The 22,464-nt window shown below is 36.4% G+C and overlaps 1 protein-coding gene across 6 annotated transcripts in view; it reads right to left on the bottom strand.

Annotated features, from left to right (window-relative positions):
* The window catches only part of FNDC3A (fibronectin type III domain containing 3A), a 189,280-nt gene that overhangs the window by 137,147 nt on the left and 29,669 nt on the right, over nt 1–22,464 (bottom strand). For 5 of the 6 annotated variants that reach the window (XM_068527049.1, XM_068527047.1, XM_068527048.1 and 2 more), the window contains exon 2: nt 21,554–21,691. The exons of the other annotated variant lie outside the window; for it this stretch is intronic. In XM_068527049.1, coding sequence (XP_068383150.1) covers nt 21,554–21,652 — 99 coding nt within the window. In that variant the 5' untranslated portion in view covers nt 21,653–21,691. The remainder of the gene's footprint in view (nt 1–21,553; nt 21,692–22,464) is intronic. 6 annotated transcript variants of the gene reach the window in all.

Genomic DNA, 22,464 nt, shown 5'->3' on the forward strand with positions numbered 1-22,464 from the left:
CAGGGAAGCCCCTGTCCATATATTTTTAATCATTCTATTGTTCTTTAAAAACTGACATTCAAAATAAATTCAGGGTGTCAAGTGGATGATTACAACATCACCAGCTAAAAGCTGTGTTTTTTACTTTACTGTTAACAAAGCATTTGCACACTTATTTATTTTGTTGATTTTAGGATTGAGTTAAAAATGTGAATTCACTGTTCATACAGATTATACTCAAATGATATCATATACCACCTTAACATGAACACTCTCAGTATGAACTGTCTACATTTGAAAATGAACTAATTTATCTTTTTAATAAAAATTACTGCTTTATGTTTAAAAAGCAAAATAGTTTATTTTATATGCTGACAGTCTCCTCACAGAAGAGTAAGTTTTCTTATATAAACTGCATCAGTATTTTGAAATCAATTCATTATGCTCATTAAAACTCAAACACACAAGTTTTTATACTGAGATTTAGAATTAAAGTAATGAGAAATACTCAGACTAAATAACGTCTTACAACCTGATAGGATCAAGTAAAAAAGAATTGCTTAAATAATTCTAAGTTTCAAAAGTATTAATGACGACAAAGTTATATGGATGACAAATACTATTAGGTTATTTTAAACTTTGCAATAAATTATTCTAACAATAAGTGTTTATGTATATGTATGAAATAGTGTCATTTCAAATATATTAACAAATTAACTAAAATGTATACTGAGAACACTGTTTAAAAATGAATGCTAGGGGCTTCCCTTGTGGTGCAGTGGTTAAGAATCCTCCTGCCAATGCAGGGGACACAGGTTCAAGCCCTGGTCCGGGAAGGTCCCACATGCCACAGAGCAACTGAGCCCACGTGCCCCAACTACTGAAGCCAGCATGCCTAGAGCCCGTGCTCTGCAACAAGAGAAGCCACCGCAATGAGAAGCCTGCGCACCGGAACGAAGAGTAGCCCCCCACCCCCGCCACAACTAGAGAAAGCCCAAGTGCAGCAACAAAGACCCAATGCAGCCAAAAATAAATAATAATTTTTTTTAAAAAAGAAAAGAATGCTAATTAGTGCCTGAAAAGACTTATTTTCTTTCCAGTGTCTTACAATAGCCTGTCATAGCTTTCTTTTTTCCTAATGTACCTTCTAAAAATTTCCACATTTATAATTTCACAAAGAGTGTAGATGGACTGATCATTCATAAATAATCTCAGAAATTCTACAGTCAAATTATAAAGACTTTAGACTAGTAAAAAAAAAAGAAGTTATAAAATCTCCATAATTAGCCAGACTCATCAAGAAGAAAAGGGAGAAGACGCAAATCAAAAGAATTAGAAATGAAAAAGGAGAAGTAACAACTGACACTGCAGAAATACAAAGGATCATGAGAGATTACTACAAGCAACTACTATGCCAATAAAATGGACAACCTGGAAGAAACGGACAAATTCTTAGAAAAGCACACCTTCCGAGACTGAACCAGGAAGAAATAGAAAATATAAACAGACCAATCACAAGCACTGAAATTGAGACTGTGATTAAAAATCTTCCAACAAACAAGAGCCCAGGACCAGATGGCTACACAGGCGAATTTTATCAAACATTTAGAGAAGAGCTAACGCCTATCCTTCTCAAACTCTTCCAAAATATAGCAGAGGGAGGAACACTCCCAAACTCATTCTATGAGGCCACCATCACCCTGATACCAAAACCAGACAAAGATGTCACAAAGAAAGAAAACTACAGGCCAATATCACTGATGAACATAGATGCAAAAATCCTCAACAAAATACTAGCAAACAGAATCCAACAGCACATTAAAAGGATCATACACCATGATCAAGTGGGGTTTATCCCAGGAATGCAAGGATTCTTCAATATACGCAAATCAATCAATGTGATACTCCATATTAACAAACTGAAGAATAAAAACCATATGATCATGTCAACAGATGCAGAAAAAGCTTTTGACAAAATTCAACACCCATTTATGATAAAAACCCTCCAGAAAGTAGGCAAAGAGGGAACTTACCTCAACATAATAAAGGCCACATATGACAAACCCACAGCCAACACCGTCCTCAATGGTGAAAAACTGAAACCATTTCCACTAAGATCAGGAACAAGACAAGGTTGCCCACTCTCACCACTATTATTCAACACTGTTTTGGAAGTTTTAGCCACAGAAATCAAAGAAAAAGAAATAAAAGAAATACAAATCGGGAAAGAAGAAGTAAAGCTGTCACTGTTTGCAGATGACATGATACTATACATAGAGAATCCTGAAGATGCTACCAGAAAACTACTAAACCTAATCAATGAATTTGGTAAAGTAGCAGGATACAAAATTAGTGCACAGAAATCTCTTGCATTCCTATACACTAATGATGAAAATCTGAAAGAGAAATTACAGAAACACTTCCATTTACCATTGCAACAAAAACAATAAAATACCTAGGAATAAACCTACCTAAGGAGACAGAAGGCCTGTATGCAGAAAACTGTAAGACACTGATGAAAGAAATTAAAGATGATATAAACAGATGGAGAGATATAGCATGTTCTTGGATTGGAAGAATCAATATTGCGAAAATGACTATACTACCCAAAGCAATCTACAGATTCAATGCAATCCCTATCAAAGTACCAATGGCATTTTTCACAGAACTAGAACAAAAAATTTCAAAATTTGTATGGAAACACAAAAGACCCCAAATAGCCAAAGCAATCTTGAGAAAGAAAAATGGAGCTGGAGGAATCAGGCTCCCCGACTTCAGACTATACTACAATGCTACAGTAATCAAGACAGTATGGTACTGGCACAAAAACAGAAATATAGGTCAATGGAACAGGATAGAAAGCCCAGAGATAAACCCACGCACATATGGTCACCTTATTTTTGATAAAGGAGGCAAGAATATACAATGTAGAAAAGACAGCCTCTTCAATAAGTGGTGCTGGGAAAACTGGACAGCTACATGTAAAAGAATGAAATTAGAACACTCCCTGGGCTTCCCTGGTGGCACAGTGGTTGAGAGTCTGCCTGCTAATGCAGGGGACATGGGTTCGAGCCCTGGTCTGGGAGGATCCCACATGCCGCGGAGCAACTGGGCCCGTGGGCCACAACTGCTGAGCCTGCGCGTCTGGAGCCTGTGCCCCGCAACGGGAGGGGCTGCGTTAGTGAGAGGCCCGCGCACCGCGATGAAGAGTGGCCCCCGCTTGCCGCAACTAGAGAAAGCCCTCGCACGAAACGAAGACCCAACACAGCTAAAAATAAAGAAAGAAAGAAAGAAAGAGTAGCTATTAAAAAAAAAAAAAATCAGGAACTTTAAAAATACTTAAAAAAAAAAAAAAAACACTCCCTAACACCATACACAAAAATAAACTCAAAATGGATTAAAGACCTAAATGTAAGGCCAGACACTATCAAACTCTTAAAGGAAAACATAGGCAGAACACTCTATGACATAAATCACAGCAAGATCCTTTTTGACCCAACTCCTAGAGAAATGGAAATAAAAACACAAATAAACAAACGGGACCTAATGAAACTTAAAACCTTTTGCACAGCAAAGGAAACCATAAACAACACGAAAAGACAACTCTTAGAATGGGAGAAGATATTTGCAGATGAAGCAAGTGATACAGGATTAATCTCCAAAATTTACAAGCAGCTCATGCAGCTCAATATCAAAAAAACAAACAACCCAATCCAAAAATGGGCAGAAGACCTAAACAGACATTTCTCCAAAGAAGATATACAGATGGCCAACAAACACATGAAAGAATGCTCAACATCATTAATCATTAGAGAAATGCAAATCAAAACTACAATGAGGTATCACCTCACACCAGTCAGAATGGCCATCATCAAAAAATCTACAAACAATAAATGCTGGAGAGGGTGTGGAGAAAACGGAACCTTCTTGCACTGTTGGTGGGAACGTAAATTGATACAGCCACTATGGAGAACAGTATGGAGGTCCCTTAAAAAACTAAAAATAGAATTACCATATGACCCAGCAATCCCACTACTGGGCATATACCCTGAGAAAACCATAATTCAAAAAGAGTCATGTACCACAATGTTCACTGCAGCTCTATTTACAATAGCCAGGACATGGAAGCAACCTAAGTGTCCATCGACAGATGAATGGATAAAGAAGATGTGGCACATGTATACAATGGAATATTATTCAGCCATAAAAAGAAACGAAATTGAGTTATTTGTAGTGAGGTGGATGGACCTAGAGTCTGTCATACAGAGTGAAGGAAGTCAGAAAGAGAAAAACAAATACCGTATACCAATACATATACATGGAATCTAAAAAAAAAAAAAAAAAAAAAAGTCATGAAGAACCTAGGGGCAAGATGGGAATAAAGACACAGACCTACTAGAGAATGGACTTGAGGACATGGCTGGGGGGAAGGGTAAACTGGGACAAAGTGAGAGAGTGGCATGGACATATATACACTACCAAATGTAAAATCGATAGCTAGTGGGAATCTTTATTAGCATAGCACAGGGAGATCAGCTCAGTGGTTTGTGACCACCTAGAGGGGTGGGATAGGGAGGGTGGGAGATGCAAGAGGGAAGAGATATGGGGATATATATATATATCTATAGTTGATTGACTTTGTTATAAAGCAGAAACTAACACACCATTGTAAAGCAATTATATTCCAATAAAGATGTTAAAAAAATAAATAAAAATAAAATAGCAAAATAAATAAATAAAAATAAAAAAATAACTCCATAAATTTTAACTTTATGGTAAAATGTTAAAATACACATCTTAGCAATAAATGTAAGCAATAAGCTAAAATAGTTTCATTTATATATAATTTACCCATTTAAAATATTGATGTTCTAATAGTTTTTTTGTTTTTTAAATTTTATTGAAGTATAGTTGATTTACAATGTTGTGTTAATTTCTGCTGTATAGCAAAATGACTCAGTTATACATATATACTTTTTCATATTCTTTTCTATTATGGTTTATCAGAAGATATTAAATATAGTTCCCTGTGGTATACTATAGGACCTTGTTGTTTATCCATCCTATATATACTAGTTTGCGTTGACTAATCCCAATCCTTCCCTCCCCCACCCTTCTTCCCCCTTGGCAACCACAAGTCTGTTCTCTGTATCTGTAAGTCTGTTTCTGTTTTGTAGATATGTTCGTTTGTGTTGTATTTTAGAGTCCACATATAAGTGATATGTTCAGTCATAAACATGCTTATCAGTAAAGCCACTTCCAAAATCTTAGCACTTATTCTTGCTCGCATCCTCTTTAATTTCCTCATTCAATTACTGCTATTACAGCTACCAAAGGCTGCTCTAAGAGTCAACAGTTTCTTCTCCAAGTATTCCAATGTGTTGCATTCACCGAATACTGAGGGAATCTTTATTGGCAAACTGGCCCTCAGACTATCCTTCGCTTAATAAGTCAACCTTTAAAAATCCATTCAAAGTAGAATCTTAGAGCATTTTATAGCTATCTTGGGTGAAAACACACATAGAGGTGGGATGTTAAAGGTACTATTGATTATCAGTATATTCATCAATACCTACCTCAAACCTTGTTTCCAATCAAATTAGCCAATGTATAATAATAAGCTTCCTGTTGAACAGGAATTTATCAGGTCACCATAACAACTAAATCAACAAAGAGCTGTGGTAGCAACTGCTTCTGGATCATACAATGTCAGTCAATAAGTTGGAATTTTAATAGTATGCTGCTTCCAAATACATTTCATTTTAAAGCCACAGTTTTAGTAATTTTATTTATTTTAGCTCTCTGATCTTGGAGTATGTCAGTATATTTATAGCTTATAAATACAATATGCAGATAAATATGCAAGGAAGTAGACAGTGCCACTATGCAAACAATTTATCATCATATATTTAGAAGTGTTTTAATTCTGAAATTGATTCTATAAATTTAGCCAATTTATCAAAGACTAACAAGTCTTATAACAATAATTTATTTCTAGATTACCAGCAATCACATTTATAATATATAAACACATCTAAAATATGGAGATGGGTTTTAAGATATTTTTCAATGAGATATAATCCATACACTATAAAATTTACCCTTTAAACAGTACAATTCAGTGGTTTCTAGTATACACACAGATTTGTACAACCATCACCAAAGTAAATTTTAGAACATTTTCATCACCTCAAAGAAAGTTTTGTAGACTTCTTTAACTGGCTTCTTTAACTTAGCATTAAGTTTTTGAGGTTCATCCAAGTTGTAGCATATACTGAAGTACTTCATTCCAGTTTGGATTGGTACTCCAATCCACTGGATTGGATATATCACATTTTGTTTACCTATTCATTTGTTGACAGACATTTGAATTGTTACCGCCTTTTGGCTATTAATAAATAAAGCTGTACACGTTTTTATATGCACACATGTTTTCATTTCTCTTGAGTAAAAACCTAGGAGTAGAATTGCTGCGTCATATGATAACTGCATGTTTAATTGTTTGAGGAACTGCCAGAATGTTTTCAAAGTGGATTCACCAGTTAACATTCCCACCAGCAGTGTATGAAGGTTCCAATTTTTCCATATCCTTGTTAACATATGCTATTATTTGATTCTAGCCATTTTAGTGGGTGTGAAGTGGTATCTTGTTGTGGTTTTCATTTGCATTTTTCTAAAGATTAATGATGTTGAACAACTTTTCATGTACTTATTGGCCATGTACATAACTTCTTGGAAAAAATTACTATTTACAACCTTTGCCCACTTTTGAATTGGGTTATCATCTTTTCATTGTTGAGCTATAAGAGTTCCGTACATATTCTGAATATAAGCCCCTTATCAGATATATGATTTGCAAATATTTTCTCCTATTTTGTGGGCTACCTTTTCAGTTTTTTGATAGTGTCCCTTGAAATACAAAATTTTTCAATTTTGGTGAAGTATACTATATTTCATATTTTTCTCTTGTGTTACTAACATAGCCAGAAAACCACTGTCTAATTCAAGATCATGAAGATTTACCCCTTTGTCTTATTCTAAGAGTTTCATAGCTCAAGAATGTACTATTATTGTTCAGTTGTCTATTTCCTCAATTCTGTCAGTTTTTACTTCAGGTATTTTGGGGCTCTGTTGTTAGGTGCAGATTGACCCTTCTATCATTGTAAAATGTCCTTCTCTGTCTCTGGTAACATTTTTTGTTACTAGCTATCAGTATATTAGTGTATAATATAGTGACTTCACCTGTCTTTTGGTTATAGTTTGCATGATATGTCTTTCTCCAATCTCTTTCATTTCAACCTGTTTGTATCTTTGATTTAAAGAGTGTCCCTTGGAGATCCAGCACATAGATCATGGGTTTTTATCCATTCTGTTAATCTCTGTCTTTCATTGCCATATTTAATTCATTTACATAATCAGAATTACTGATAGAGTATAATTTGTATCTATTTTGCTATATCTTTATGTAATTATGTCTTTTTTGTTCCTCAATTCCTCCATTACTGCCCTTTGTGTGTGTGTGTTAAACATTTTCTACTGTTCCATTTTAATTTTATTGTTTCTTTTACTATATTTTTTTGGAGTTATTTCTTAGCAGATGCCCTGGGGATTACAATTAGCCTGTTAATTTATAACAATCTAAATCAGATGAATTCCAACTTAATTTCAGTTGTATATAAAAACTTTGCTCCTCTATAGCTAAGTTCCTTGTCCCTTCCTTTGTGCTATTATCGTACTACTAATTGCATCTTTATACTTTATAAGTCAATAACAGTATATAATTATTGCTTTTTGCAAATGTCATTTGACTCAGAAAAGAATTAAAAACAAAAAATATATTTATACTGTCTTTTAAATTTACCTATTAGTTACTTTTGCTGGTGCTCTTTATTTCTTCATATAGATTCAGTTACTGTCGTGTTAACAGCCCTACTGAATGCAAGGAAACAGCGTTGGAAAAGCATTCACTAACCATTCCTATGAGCCAGTGTTACCACTTCTAAATTGCTTTATTAGTATCAACTGAATCACCAATTATCTAGAACCAAGTGTTTTCAAATTTTGAACTTAAATTCAACTTCCTTATTTACTCCAAAGTGACTCAGAGTGGGGATCAGAAGACTTAGATTCTAGTGTCAACTCTGCCACTCTGTCTGTAATCTTAGATAAGCTGGTTAACTGTTAGCTTTATTTAGTTTTTCTGTGTCTAAAAATGTGGACTATTTTTTTTTGCACTCTCTTTCAGTTTGGAAATTCCATAATCTCTTCATACTCATTCTTTTTCTTAAAAAAAATTATCAGGTTTCCCCCTTTATTTCCATTTCCACAGTTGGTATTCTCTAAATCCACAGTATAGATTCATACAATGGAATACTGGTAATAGTATTCTAGCATTCCATCATATGAATCCTCCAAATTCTATTCATTTCTCTACTGTTGGATATTTATATTGTTTCCAGTTCTTTCATTATTACAAAACAATGCAATGAATAGGCATGCACACGTGCCCTTGTATACATGTATAAGATTTTCTGTAGGATAACTACCTACAGAAAAGGAAACAGTGCTGGAAAAGCATATAAAAAGCAGTATATTACGTTAGATTTTAGGTATGTACTTTTTCAGCTTTGTTAAATATTGCCAGACCACTCCCCCAAATGGTTGTGCCAGCAGTGTATGAGGGATTCCACTGCTCCACAGACTTACTATATTTCAGATTTCTTAATATTTACATCCTCATTGAGGTTTTAATTTGCATTTCCCTCCATCAAAACATAGTTCCAATCGCCTTTCTTCCCCCAAACCTTAATTAGTCCCGTGAATCATCTCCAAGAAGATAGGGTACTTTGATGTATACAGGCACTTTGTTGCCAACTTTGCAGGTAACATGAAATTCTTTCTTTATACAATAAGCACTCAGGGAGAGACCTTCAAGATGGTGGAGGAGTAAGATGTGGAGATCACCTTCCTCCCCACAAATACATCTACATGTGGAACAGCTCCTACAGAACACCTACTGAACACTGGCAGAAGACCTCAGACTTCCCAAAACGCAAGAAACTCCCCACGTGCCTGGGTAGGGCAAAAGAAAAAAGAAAAAACACAGACAAAAGAATAGGGACAGGACCTGCACCTCTGGGAGGGAGCTGTGAAGGAGGAAAGGTTTCCACACACTAGGAAGCCCCTTCGCGGGCGGAGACAGGGGGTGGCGGGGGGAAGCTTCGGAGCCACGGAGGAGAGCGCAGCAACAGGGCTGCAGAGGGCAAAGTGGAGAGATTCCCGCACAGAGGATCGGTGCCGACCTGCACTCACCAGCCCGAGAGGCTTGTCGGCTCACCCGCCGGGGCGGGTGGGGGCTGGGAGCTGAGGCTCGGGCTTCAGTCAGATCCCAGGGAGAGGACTGGGGTTGGCTGCGTGAACACAGCCTGAAGGGGGCTAGTGAGCCACAGCTAGCCGGGAGGGAGTCCGGGAAAAAGTCTGGACCTGCCTAAGAGGCAAGAGACCATTGTTTTGGGGTACGCGAGGAGAGGAGATTCAAAGCACCTCCTAAACGAGCTCCAGAGACGGTTGCGAGCTGCGGCTATCAACGCAGACACCAGAGACAGGCATGAGACACTAAGGCGGCTGCTGCCGCCACCAAGAAGCCTGTGTGCAAGCACAGGTCACTATCCACAACTCCCCTCCCGGGAGCCTATGCAGCCCGCCACTGCCAGGGTCCCGTGATCCAGGGACAACTTCCCTGGGAGAACACACTGCACGCCTCAGGCTGGTGCAACGTCATGACGGCTTCTGCCACCGCAGGCTCGCCCCGCATCCGTACCCCTCCTTCCCCCTGGCCTGAGTGAGCCAGAGCCCCCAAATCAGCTGCTCCTTTAACCCCGTCCTGTAAGAGCGGGAACAGACGCCCTCAGGTGACCTACACGCAGAGGCGGGTCCAAATCCAAAGCTGAACCCCGGGAGCTGTGCGAACAAAGAAGAGAAAGGGAAATCTCTCCCAGCAGCCTCAGGAGCAGCGATTAAATCTCCACGATCAACTTGAAGTACCCTGCATCTGTGGAATATCTGAATAGACAACAAATCATCCCAAAATTGAGGTGGTGGACTTTGGGAGCAACTGTAGACTTGGGGTTTGCTGTATGTGACTGACTGGTTTCTGGTTTTATGTTTATTTTAGTTTAGTATTTAGAGTTTATTATCATTGGTAGATTTGTTTATTGATTTGGTTGCTCTCTTTTTTTCTTATATATAGACATATATATATTTTTTCCTTCTTCTTTTGTGAGTGTGTATGTGTATGCTTCTTTGTGTGATTTTGTCTGTATAGCTTTGCTTTTACCAATTGTCCTAGGGTTCTGTCTGTCCGTTTTTTTGTTTTTTTTGTTTTTCTTTAGTATAGTTTTTAGTGCTTGTTATCATTGGTGGATTTGATTTTTGGTTTGATTGCTCTCTTCTTTCTTTCTTTCTTTTTTCTTTATTACTTTAAAAATTTTTTATTTTAACTTTATTTCTTTTTATTTTTTCTTTCTTTCTTTCTCCCTTTCTTCTGAGCTGTGTGGCTGACAGGGTCTTGGTGCTCCGGCCGGGTCGGGTGTCAGGCCTGAGCCTCTGAGGTGGGAGAGCTGAGTTCAGGACATTGGTCCACCAGAGACCTCCTGGCTCCACATAATATCAAACGGCGAAAGATCTCCATCTCAACACTAAGACCCAGCTCTACTCAACAACCAGCAAGCTACAGTACTGGACACCCTATGCCAAACGACTAGGAAGACAGGAACACAACCCCACCCATTAGCAGAGAGGCTGCCTAAAACCATAATAAGGTCACAGACACCTCAAAACACACCACCAGACACGGTAATGCCCACCAGAAAGACAAGATCCAGCCTCATCCACCAGAACACAGGCACCAGTCCCCTCCACCAGGAAGCCTACACAACTCACTGAACCAACGTTAGCCACTAGGGGCAGACACCAAAAACAACGGGAACTACGAACCTGCAGCCTGCGAAAAGGAAACCCCAAACACAGTAAGTTAAGCAAAATGAGAAGACAGAGAAACACATAGCAGATGAAGGAGCAAGGTAAAAACCCACCAGACCAAACAAATGAAGAGGAAATCGGCAGTCTACCTGAAAAATAATTCAGAGTAATGACAGTAAAGATGATCCAAAATCTTGGAAATAGAATGGAGAAATACAAGAAACGTTTCACAAGGACCTAGAAGAACTAAAGAGCAAACAAGCAATGATGAACACCACAATAAATGAAATTAAAAATACTCTAGAAGGGATCAATAGCAGAATAACTGAGGTAGAAGAATGGAAAAGTGACCTGGAAGATAACATAGTGGAGATAACTACCACAGAGCAGAATAAAGAAAAAAGAATGAAAAGAATTGAGGACAGTCTCAGAGACCTCTGGGACAACATAAAATGCACCAACATTTGAATTATAGGGGGTCCCAGAAGAAGAAGAGAAAAAGAAAGGGAATGAGAAAATATTTGAAGAGATTATAGTTGAAAAGTTCCCTAATATGGGAAAGGAAATAGTTAATCAAGTCCAGCAAGTGCAGAGAGTCCCATACAGGATAAATCCAAGGAGAAACACGCCAAGACACATATTAATAAAACTATCAACAATTAAATACAAAGAAAAAATATTAAAAGCAGCAAGGGAAAAACAACAAATAACATACAAAGGAATCCCCATAAGGTTAACAGCTGATCTTTCAGCAGAAACTTTGCAAGCCAGAAGGGAGTGGCAGGACATATTTAAAGTGATGAAAGGGCAAAACCTAAAACCAAGATTACTTTACACAGCAAGGATCTCATTCAGATTCGATGGAGAAATTAAAACCTTTATACACAAGCGAAAGCTAAGAGAATTCAGCACCACCAAACCAGCTTTATAACAAATGCTAAAGTGAGAGTGGCATGGACTTACATATACTACCAAATGTAAAATAGCTAGTGGGAAGCAGCCGCATAACACAGGGAGATCAGCTCTGTGCTTTGTGACCACCTAGAGGGGTGGGATAGGGATGGTGGGAGGGAGACACAAGAGGGAGGAGATATGGGGATATATGTATATGTATAGCTAATTCACTTTGTTATAAAGCAGAAACTAACACACCATTGTAAAGCAATTATACTCCAATAAAGATGTTAAAAAAAAAAAGCACTTATTAATGTGCCAGTTAAGTTTACCAACTGTTTTAGTTTTAAAATGCCAATTTCTATATTACATAGGTGTACAGACCATTAGGTGGTCAATTATGTTTACAGACACATATAAGGCACTGGAATTAATGTTTACTAATTAAACAATAGGCATTTTATTCAGATATTCCCCAAGAGGAAAGTATATTTATTTTTGTGCACACAGGAGGTATGTGGATATTTCCTCTAAAATTCAACTAGTATACATACCTATCATGATAATAGATAAAATGAAAGAGACAATTCCAAATGATGATTTGACTGTAGAGCAACTGCCAACAACATACTGCTTGTGGAAGTGTAAACTGGTACAGCCTCTTTGGAAACCTTTTTCTTTGCCATCAGTGGGGTGGGAAAAAATAATCTTACCCTAGAAGGAGGCAGCAGCTATCTGGGGAAAATAATAGTCCTCCACAATAAGGGAAGACAGAAGGTAGTAGTAAAAGTTTGGTGTTTGAGGGAATTTGAGGAGAGTTCAATTGTATTTGAGGTATTCTGGGATGTATAAGTAGAGATAAACAACAACAAAAAGTAATAGTCACTATTTGAACATATATATTCCCTATGACCCATGCACTCCACTATTAGGTATATACCCAAAAGAAAAGCATGCACGTGTATAAAAGTAGTGTACAAGAATGTTATTGAAGAACTACTTGTGATAATCAAAAAGTGGAAACAACCCAAGTTTCCATCAATAGTAAATTGAAGCGATTAAGGTATATTCATAGAATGGAATATTATGCAGGAAATACTATGCTACAGGTGGTAACATGGATAAATCTCATGCATATAATGTTGAGCAAAATAATATATACAGTATAATTCTACTTATGTAAAATTCAAATCAGGCAAAACTTATCCTTGGTTTGGGGAGGATAAAGGGGATACTGTTTGGGAGAGAGGGGTTACTTCTTGGGAAGGGTTGCAAGGGTAATCCTTCCCAAGAAGGGTCTTGGGGGTGCTGGTAAAGTTCTATTTCTTGACCTGAGGGTGGTTACAGGGGCTATGTTCACTTAATTTTTTTTAATTGGGCTGCACAGAAATGATTTGTGCACTTTTCTGACATATGTTCGTTTAAATAAAGACATTCTAAAATCCTAAAACAGTTTGGATAAAGCAAAATTTCCACCTCTTGCCAACAAATCTTTTTCTTGAAAAGAAGAATCACTGTTAATAAATGCGTATGTATGTGTCCAGAGCTTTTCTTCCTGTGATATATGTGTATATGTACACTTGGAACTGCGTGTTTTTTTTTCTTTTTTCAACTATTAGTTTTTAAATTGAAAAAGTAATAAATCCACAAGATTAAAAAATATTCAAACAGTACAAAAGGTTGTATAGTAAAATGTAAACTTTTTCTGGGGTCAGTCCCTGCTTATAATTTCTTGTATAACTTTCTGTCATGTGTTTACATGTATGTGCATATTTGTCTGATTTTCAAAATGTTCTTTTCTGAAAAATCGCACAAATGCATTTCAGGAATTTGAATCCTGGGCATTCTATCTGGTGGCAAGAAGATATATAACAGTACTTTGAATATATAATGACCATGGTTTATTATTGAAAGGGAAATGTTATGAGAGCTGAAAAAGCAGAATTCAACTTCTATTTCTACAAACATCTGTATAATTTTTGACAAAAAAATCTTGCTTTGTATTAAGCTAATGTAAGAACATAGAAAAGATCACGGGAAAAATCATTTTTGTAAGAAGACTCCTTTTCACTTAGTATCTCCTATTACAGAAGTTTATAATCAGATTCACTTTAAAGAATTTTCAGTATTCCATGGATAATTTTTAGTTGAATGCATTTCCTTGTTTATTCAGTGCTGCTTAGAAGTTATTCTTTATTTCCTCCTCACTTCAGCCCAAATTACATTTCTTATAAGTCAACAATTTCTACAGGATTCTGGGGCACAGGATTTGACAAACTACAAAGTCACTTAACTAGAGAATTAGGAATTATTCTAACTGTAGAATATCTAGGAGTTAATTTAATAGAAAATCAATTATTTTTAGACCAGGATCCATCAAATTTCCATGACCATTATGTTTCATTTCCTTAAGATGTTGTTCCCTTTAGAGTTTGGTGATTCTGTCTTTCACAACAGGTTTAAGTGTGTATGTATATATATATATACACTTACATGTATTTCATTAAAATACTGTAAAATATTTAATGTTTTAAGTTACAGAAACAGCCAGGTGGCAATACCTTGCAAGGTTGCAGAAAGGTTTTCCAGGAGGTGGCATATGCCCTAAATTGGCGTCCAGTATATGGTGCTGTTTCTCTCATAGCCAGGACTCGCGAGTCCAGGTCGAAGAATCAAGGGGTGGAAATGGGAGGGGTACCACTCTCTTGTAATAGAAGTATAAGAGATTATTATCCTGCAAGGTTGCTAGATATTAAAGCAATATAAACTGTGTTTCTAGTTACCAACAACAGAACATGAAATTTCACACACACGCACACAATTTCTAATACCTTAGATATACCAACTTCAACTTCAAGGACTGAAAGACTCAATATTATAAAGATGTCAATTCTCTCCTAACTTGATCTATAGATGCAAAGTAATCCAAATCCAAATCTCAGCAGGCTGTGTATGTGTATATTGATAAGCTAATTCTAAAATTTATATGTAAATGCAAAGGCCAAGAATATCAAGACACTCTCAAAGAACAACAAAGTGAGATGGTTTGCCCTACTAGACACCAAGACTCCATTTAAAGTGTCCTGGCACAGGGATAATCAAACAGATCAATGGAATAGAATTAATAATCCAGAAACAGTTCCACAAATATATGGTCACTTAACTTATGGCATAAATATCACTGTAAAGTGATAGGAAAATGATAGTCATTTCAATAAATGGTGTGAGATAATTCAATATACATATGGAAAAATAATCAAGTTGAACCCATGCTTGACACAGTTCACAGAAATCAACTCCAGTGGATTTCTGAATAAAATGTTCAAAGCAAAACTATACTTTTTAGAATATAGGAAAATATTTTCATTGCCTCAGTGTAGGAAAGAATTAAATGAAAAACAATACACTAACTCTAGATAAAAAGAACTGATAAATTTGACCACATTACAATTAAGAATTGTTCATCAAAAGACACTAAAGAGTGTGGTTACAAGGATAAGAGAAAGCATTCACCACATTGGTGACTGACAAAAGGTTTATATCCAGAATATATATCAAGAGTTTTGACAAATCAAAAAGAAAAAACAGTATCAAACTAGAAACTGTCCAGATGTCCACCAAGAATAGAAGAGATAAATGAATACACTGTTGTATATCCATACATGGAATCCTATACAACAATGAAAACAAATTTCAGCAACATCCAATAAGAATGAATCTTAAAAACAATGTTGTACGAAACCAGCAAGACACAAAAGAACAGTTACAGTAAAGATTACTTTAAAGATCAAGAATAGGCAAATCTAAACAATTATTGCTTAGTGATGTATGCATAGATAAAACTATAAAGAAAAGTCTGGAAGTAATTCCCATAGAAGTAAGGATAGTGGTAACCTCCAACTAGAGAGGGTATTGTGATGTAGAAGGAACACACAGGGGATTTCTACGGTGTTGGCAGTATTCTACCTCTTACTCTGGCTGGCAGTTATAAGATTTATGCTCTATAATCATGTGCTATATTATATATTTGTTTTATGTACTTTTCTATATATATAGGTTATAGCTTACAATTTAAACAGGTTTTGAAAACAGTAAGCTGAGGAGATGTTCCATGTTTTCTTAAATTCTGTATTTGTCTATTTGGCATCTGTTCAACACAGGGCCAATTATTTTAACGATATTTTCTTATTTTCTGTGTTCTTGATGCTCTGGCACTTATGGCTGAGCTGGCTGGGGAGAGACTGCCTGTCCCAGGGCTAACCAACTCTTAGAGGTAGCAAAGGGCTCAACCAGGAGCACACCTCTCATATGCAAACCAACCAATTTCAAGTCTACAGCTCCAACTAACCCCCTTACTGAACTCTTACACACCAAGCCAATATTTCTGCTGCCCTAAATCACCCCACGGCCAAGTAACAGGAAACTAAAGACCACCTGTATAGCCCCAAATCTGCCAGAATTATTTTTTTTAATTTTCTTAAAATTGAGATATAATTGGGCTTCCCTGGTGGCGCAGTGGTTGAGAATCTGCCTGCTAATGCAGGGGACACGGGTTCGAGCCCTGGTCTGGGAAGATCCCACATGCCGCGGAGCAACTAGGCCCGTGAGCCACAACTACTGAGCCTGCATGTCTGGAGCCTGTGCTCCACAACAAGAGAGGCCGTGATAGTGAAGAGGCCCGCACACCGCGATGAAGAGTGGCCCCCGCTTGCCGCAACTAGAGAAAGCCCTCGCACAGAAACGAAGACCCAACACAGCCAAAAATAAATATAAAAATAAATAAATAAATAAATAAATAAGATTACTATTAAAATTGAGATATAATTGATAGAACATTATATTAGTTTTAAGTGTACAACATAATGACTTGATATATGAATATATTACAAAATAATTACCACAGTAAGTTTAGTCAACACCTACCACCACACATAGTTACAAATTTTTTCTTGTGATGACAACTTTTAAGATCCACTCTCTTAGCAACTTTCAAATACAATACAGTGTTGTTAACTATAGTCACCTTGCTGTATATTACATTCCTAGGACTTATTTATCTTATAACTGGAAGTTTGTACCTTTTGGCCATCTTCACCCATTTTGCCCATCCCCCCTCAACCACCCACCTCTGCCAACTACCAATCTGTTCTCTGTATCTGTATATGTTCATTTGTATATGTTCAAATGTATATGTTCATTTTTAAAAATATTCCATATATAAGTGAGACCATACAGTAATTGTCTTTCTCTGTCTGACATTTCACTCAGCGTAACGCCCTCAAGGTACATACATGTTGTGGCAAATGGTAAGATCTTCTTCTTTTTCATGACTGAATAATATTCCATCGTGTGTATGCATATACATATACACATACATACACACACACCACAACTTCTTTATCTTTTCATCCACTGATGGATACATAGGTTGTTTCCATGTCTTCACTACTGTAAATAATGCTGCAACAAACACAATAATGCTGCAACACAAAAATGTACATACATTTTTTCCAGACAGTGATTTCACTTCCTTCAGATAAATACCAAGAAATAAAATTGCAGGATCGTATAGTAGTTCTATTTTTAATTTTTTGAGGAATCTCCCTACTGTTTTCCATAGTGCCTGCACCAATTTATCCATACCTTCCTACCAACAGTATACAAGGGTTTCCTTTTCTCCATATCCTAGTCAATACTTGTTATTTCTTGCCTCCCACAATTATTAAATAGTCAATCCTAAGCTACTTACTCTACACTGTTGTGCCTTTCCTGAGAAAACACCAATTTAATGGCTTTGGCCTAGGCTTTCCTCTTGTTCCTGCTTCTGCCTCCTGACCAAAACGTGATGTTTCCCCTGTGGCCCAGCATGGCATGGTGTGCTCCCTTCTTTCAGGAAATGTAAGTAATAAAAATTTGCCTTCAATGGCATTAGTCTCTCTATGTCATTACTCAGTCACCTCCATAAATCAAAATCAAGCAGGTACAAGTGAGAAAATAATTATAGAGTTATAAAATAATAATTAAAAAATGAATGAAATGGAGAAGATTCTGATAAAGAAGCTAGATAGGCACTGAGTTTTGAAAGATCTTAGCCAAAAGTTTAAATGCATTCAATATTTTTGGAAGGTAAATGAGTAAAAATTAGAGAAGGTAAAGTTAAATTAGGAAAGTACTGAACCACACAAGAAACCAAAATATCTGAACTTTCTTTTGATGGTAGCAATAGTGAATACAGCTGGGAGCATTCCACTTGTGCTTGAAGTTCATAGTCCCTAAAGCATATTTGGGTGTTCTAACAGGGCAGCACAAGCACTCATAAATGCTTTACCTGCTCTATCAGGAAAGGATACAATCTCAAATCAAGGACATGCTTGAGAATGCGAAATGGTATAGCCACTCTGGAAAACAGTTAGTTTCTTATAAAGTTAAACAGAGTCTTACCGAACAATCTAGCACTGATGTTCCTAGATATTTATCCAATTGAGTTGAAAGCTTACGTCTATCCAAAAACCTACACATAAATGTTTAGAGCAGCTTTATTTATAATCACCAAAAACTAGAAACAATCAAGCTGTCCTTTAACAGGTGAATGAATAAACTGGGACATTCAAACAATGAAGTATTATGCAATAGTAAAAAGGAGCTATTGAAATAGCCACAAGAAGAAATTTTCCAGACCATATTGCTAAGTGAAAGAAGTTGGTCTGAAAAAGCTACATACTGTATGAATCAAATTATAAGATATTCTGGAAAAAGACAAAAATTATAGGGACAGTAAAAATATCAGTGGTTGCCAAAGTTTCAGGGGTGGGGAGTGAGGGAGGGATAATAGAGCACAGCAGAGTTTTAAGGCAGTTAAACTGTTCTGTATAATACTGTAATAGTGATATACAGCATTACACATTTGTTAAAACCCATAGAACTGTACAATACCAAGAATGAACCCTGATGTAAACCATGGAACTTAATAATAATGTATCAGTAATGGTTTATTAATTGTAACAAATGTACCTATTAAGATGTTAATAATAGGGGAAACTGTGTGGGAGAGGCACATGAAAAAACCACTCTGCTCAATTTTTCTGTAAACCTAAAACGCTCTAAAAATAAAGTTTATTATAGAAAAAAGGGGAATGAAATTCTTCAAACACAAAAAATAGTTCAGGTGCTGCCAATCAAAATGAATGATAAATGTCTATTATAGCTTCCCTAAAAGCAACACCAGCAGTAATGATGTCAGGAGAGAGTCCCTCTAGTATAATTCATAAGCCAAAAGACCCACTATGTATAATGTGACATTGTATAAAATATGTTTGCTATAAAAAATTAGAAAATATTAATGAGTAGATAGATAATCTGGATGGCTAACCATAAGAAAATTAATTTGATCTCAAGGGATGGAACAGAAATCTCATATTCCCAAGAAATAGAATAATATTCCCAAGAGAGTAAAGACAAGGGACAACCTATCTGTTTTCCTAAATTTTTAACATCATGCATGTACCCGAGACTTCCTCCTGTCAGGAACTGTCTTTAGCTTGCTTCTTTACTCTGGGCACCAACCAGGTAGTGTCATATCACCAGAGGCAAGCTCTAACTTGGCCATGCTTGGCATACCAGTAAGTTCCTGAGTTAAGACAAAGAGATGCATGTTGTCAGTTGTTATCTACTTACTGTTATCTACTTTTCTTCAGTTCCTTACATTCTACCATAGCTATTGGTCCACTCTCTCACACTTATACTTTAGTTTGTATCCATCATAATCATCTATTATCTTACTATAACTATCTCTGTTGACTTAAGTCCTGACTGACATACCTATATAGTTTCTTCAGTCTTTTAAACATTTATTAAGTGCTTCAATTCAAATTTAGCAAATATTTACTGAGCTCCTTCAAGCTCATTTCACCCTCATAGCTACAGCTACTTTAAGCAGCTATTACTACCTCTATCTTATAGAGAAGCAAACATACACAGAGAAGTTAAATACTTTGTCTTAAGTCACCCAAATCAAATCTATCAACCAAATCCTATGCTCTTTCCACTCATTTTTCTCTCTCCCTATCAAACTACAAGGCACTCTCTTTGCCAGTTAGAATTTAAGGCTTTATTCCACTTCTTGACACCTGATTTTTCAAACCCTAACTAAAAAAAATTAGGTCCTCTAGACCTAGTGACTCTCCCTGATCCTTCAAATCTTGCTCTAGTGTGCTCGTCTATCCCCAGCTCCTTTCTCTATATCCATCTACACAACTACTACTATATGCTAGCCATGGTGCCCTCAAGATTTCAAGAAAAATTCTGCCAAGAGAATCTCCTTTTTGGGGAAAAGAGAGAAATAAGTCTTAGGAAGTCACTGTGGGTCTTGTTTCAGCCTACTGTCTTTCCTTCAACAGACTATACACTTTAGCAACTATATCAGTGTACTGTAATTAACTGCTTAATAGATTTTTTCTTGTATTACACTATAAACAACTTGAAGCCAGTGATCTGCCTGAAGCAACAATGATAACTGAAAGCACTCCCAGAGCCTCGAAGTAAATGAATATCTGCCACATCTATTATTTTTTAGGGAGAAGAAAATTTTAACAGACTTAAATTTGACTATAAAAATCAACTTTAGTGAAAAGAGGTTGCTGCTAAAAGCTATCAGAGCACATGTGAAAATCAAAACCAATATATACTTTAGAAAACAAGCTAATCACTTGATTTTTCAATAGCCAAGTTAATAAAGTAGTCCCTTATCTTGTAAGCAAATAATAACTGTCCACTATAGACACGAAGTTTGTAAAGTAACAAAATAAGACTACATTATTTTAGTTTCCCAAGGAAGCAGTATGAGTAATGGAGCAAAAAAGCTTTGTGTGATCTTGAGCCTTTCTGAAACTCATTTTGTTTCATCTGCAATAGGGACAGGATTGCTGAAAGAATTAAATAAGATCATAAAGTTCTTAGCACATGTTTTTTATATAGTGAGAACTCAAATTGTTCCTTCTTATTATTATTATTTATTATGTCCTTAATCTTTGTTTCTTCACTTACAATATTAAAATCACTACCATACAGGGTAGTTGTGAGAATTAAGTACATTGCTTGGCACATAACAGGTACTTATGAAAGTCCCTCATTCCCATCCCTTTAGGATTATTGAGGGAATGAGGCATCAACAAAATAAGAGAACTTTATTTATAAAGCCCTGGGTTGGGAGAAAAACACACCATGAATTGTGTGTTTGCTTTTGGGAGGGGGGATTCTGGTGAGGAGAAAAGAAGAAAAAGAGATAACATTTTATTATAATATAATGCAGGCAGTCATTTAATCACATAATTAAGTCATGATTTCATAATGATTTGAAATAATGATTTATAATAATCATTAAGGTACAAGGTTAAACTTAGTTGAAAAACACTCAGGGACTAGTATGTTGTCTAAAGTAAAACAAAAAAAATTTCAGTGGGAACTAAATATAAACACAAGAAATTTAATCATTAATTAGTGAGACATTTTAGAAGCAACTTCACAAACAGTCTCATTATTTCATCGTCCTATAAAACCAAAACAACATTTTGAACTGGAGTTTAAAATATGAATTAACAGGAACCTACTGTTGTGATGTCTCATTCTGTTCTAAATTTTGCATTCTTCTGAAAGAAATACATGTGTACTAGACATAAGAAAATAAACATTTCAGTTTCCTTACCTGTTGTGTTCCATCTGCACTTACAATAGGGGCAGATAGAAGAGAAATATCACTACTTAAAATCTGAGTTGTATCCAGTAGTGGTGGATGTTCTGCCATTATCAATAAGACATTAATATACCGGATAACCCTCCAACTCTGAAAAACAAAAATATATAGCCATTTGTGTGTACATCGTTAAAAATATATTAAAATATAATACATTCAAGATAAAGATAGATTCTTGTCAAAGGAAATTTTACAATACTCTGTTGACAGCTTTTTTCTGTCAACAGATCATTTAAGGAAATATATTTCTTATTTACCAGCTGTCTGTCAATGTAGACAGCAAACCAAGATACACATCAGGAGCTTCTATTTAAATTCCATGTCTAGGGACTTCCCTGGTGGCAAGTGGTTAAGAATCCTCCTGCCAATGCAGGGGACACAGGTTCGAGCCGTGGTCCAGGAAGATCCCACGTGCTGCAGAGCAACTGAGCCCGTGCACCACAACTACTGAGCCTGAGCTCTAGAGCTCGAGCCACAACTACTGAGCCCGTGTGCCACAACTACTGAAACCCGCATACCTAGAGCCTGTGTTCCGCAACAAGAGAAGCCACCGCAATGAGAAGCCCGTGCACCACAACTAAGAGTAGCCCCCACTCGCCACAACTAGAGAAAACCCGTACGCAGCCACGAAGACCCAACGCAGCCAAAAATAAAAATAAATTCCATGTCTGTCTGTCTCTCTATCCCTTCCACCTCTATATAATATTTATTTAACCACCACTACTTTAGCTAAACAGTGGGATAGGAATTAAAATGCAATGATTGAATGAGGCAACTCTATCACTGATTTTTTTTTTTTTTTTTTTTTTTTTTTTTATCACTGATTTTTTAATCTGAGCTGAGAAGGTGTTTATGAAGGCCCA

Source organism: Eschrichtius robustus, chromosome 18 (genome assembly GCF_028021215.1).
Source record: "Eschrichtius robustus isolate mEscRob2 chromosome 18, mEscRob2.pri, whole genome shotgun sequence".
In the NCBI taxonomy this organism is placed as follows: Eukaryota; Metazoa; Chordata; class Mammalia; order Artiodactyla; family Eschrichtiidae; genus Eschrichtius; species Eschrichtius robustus.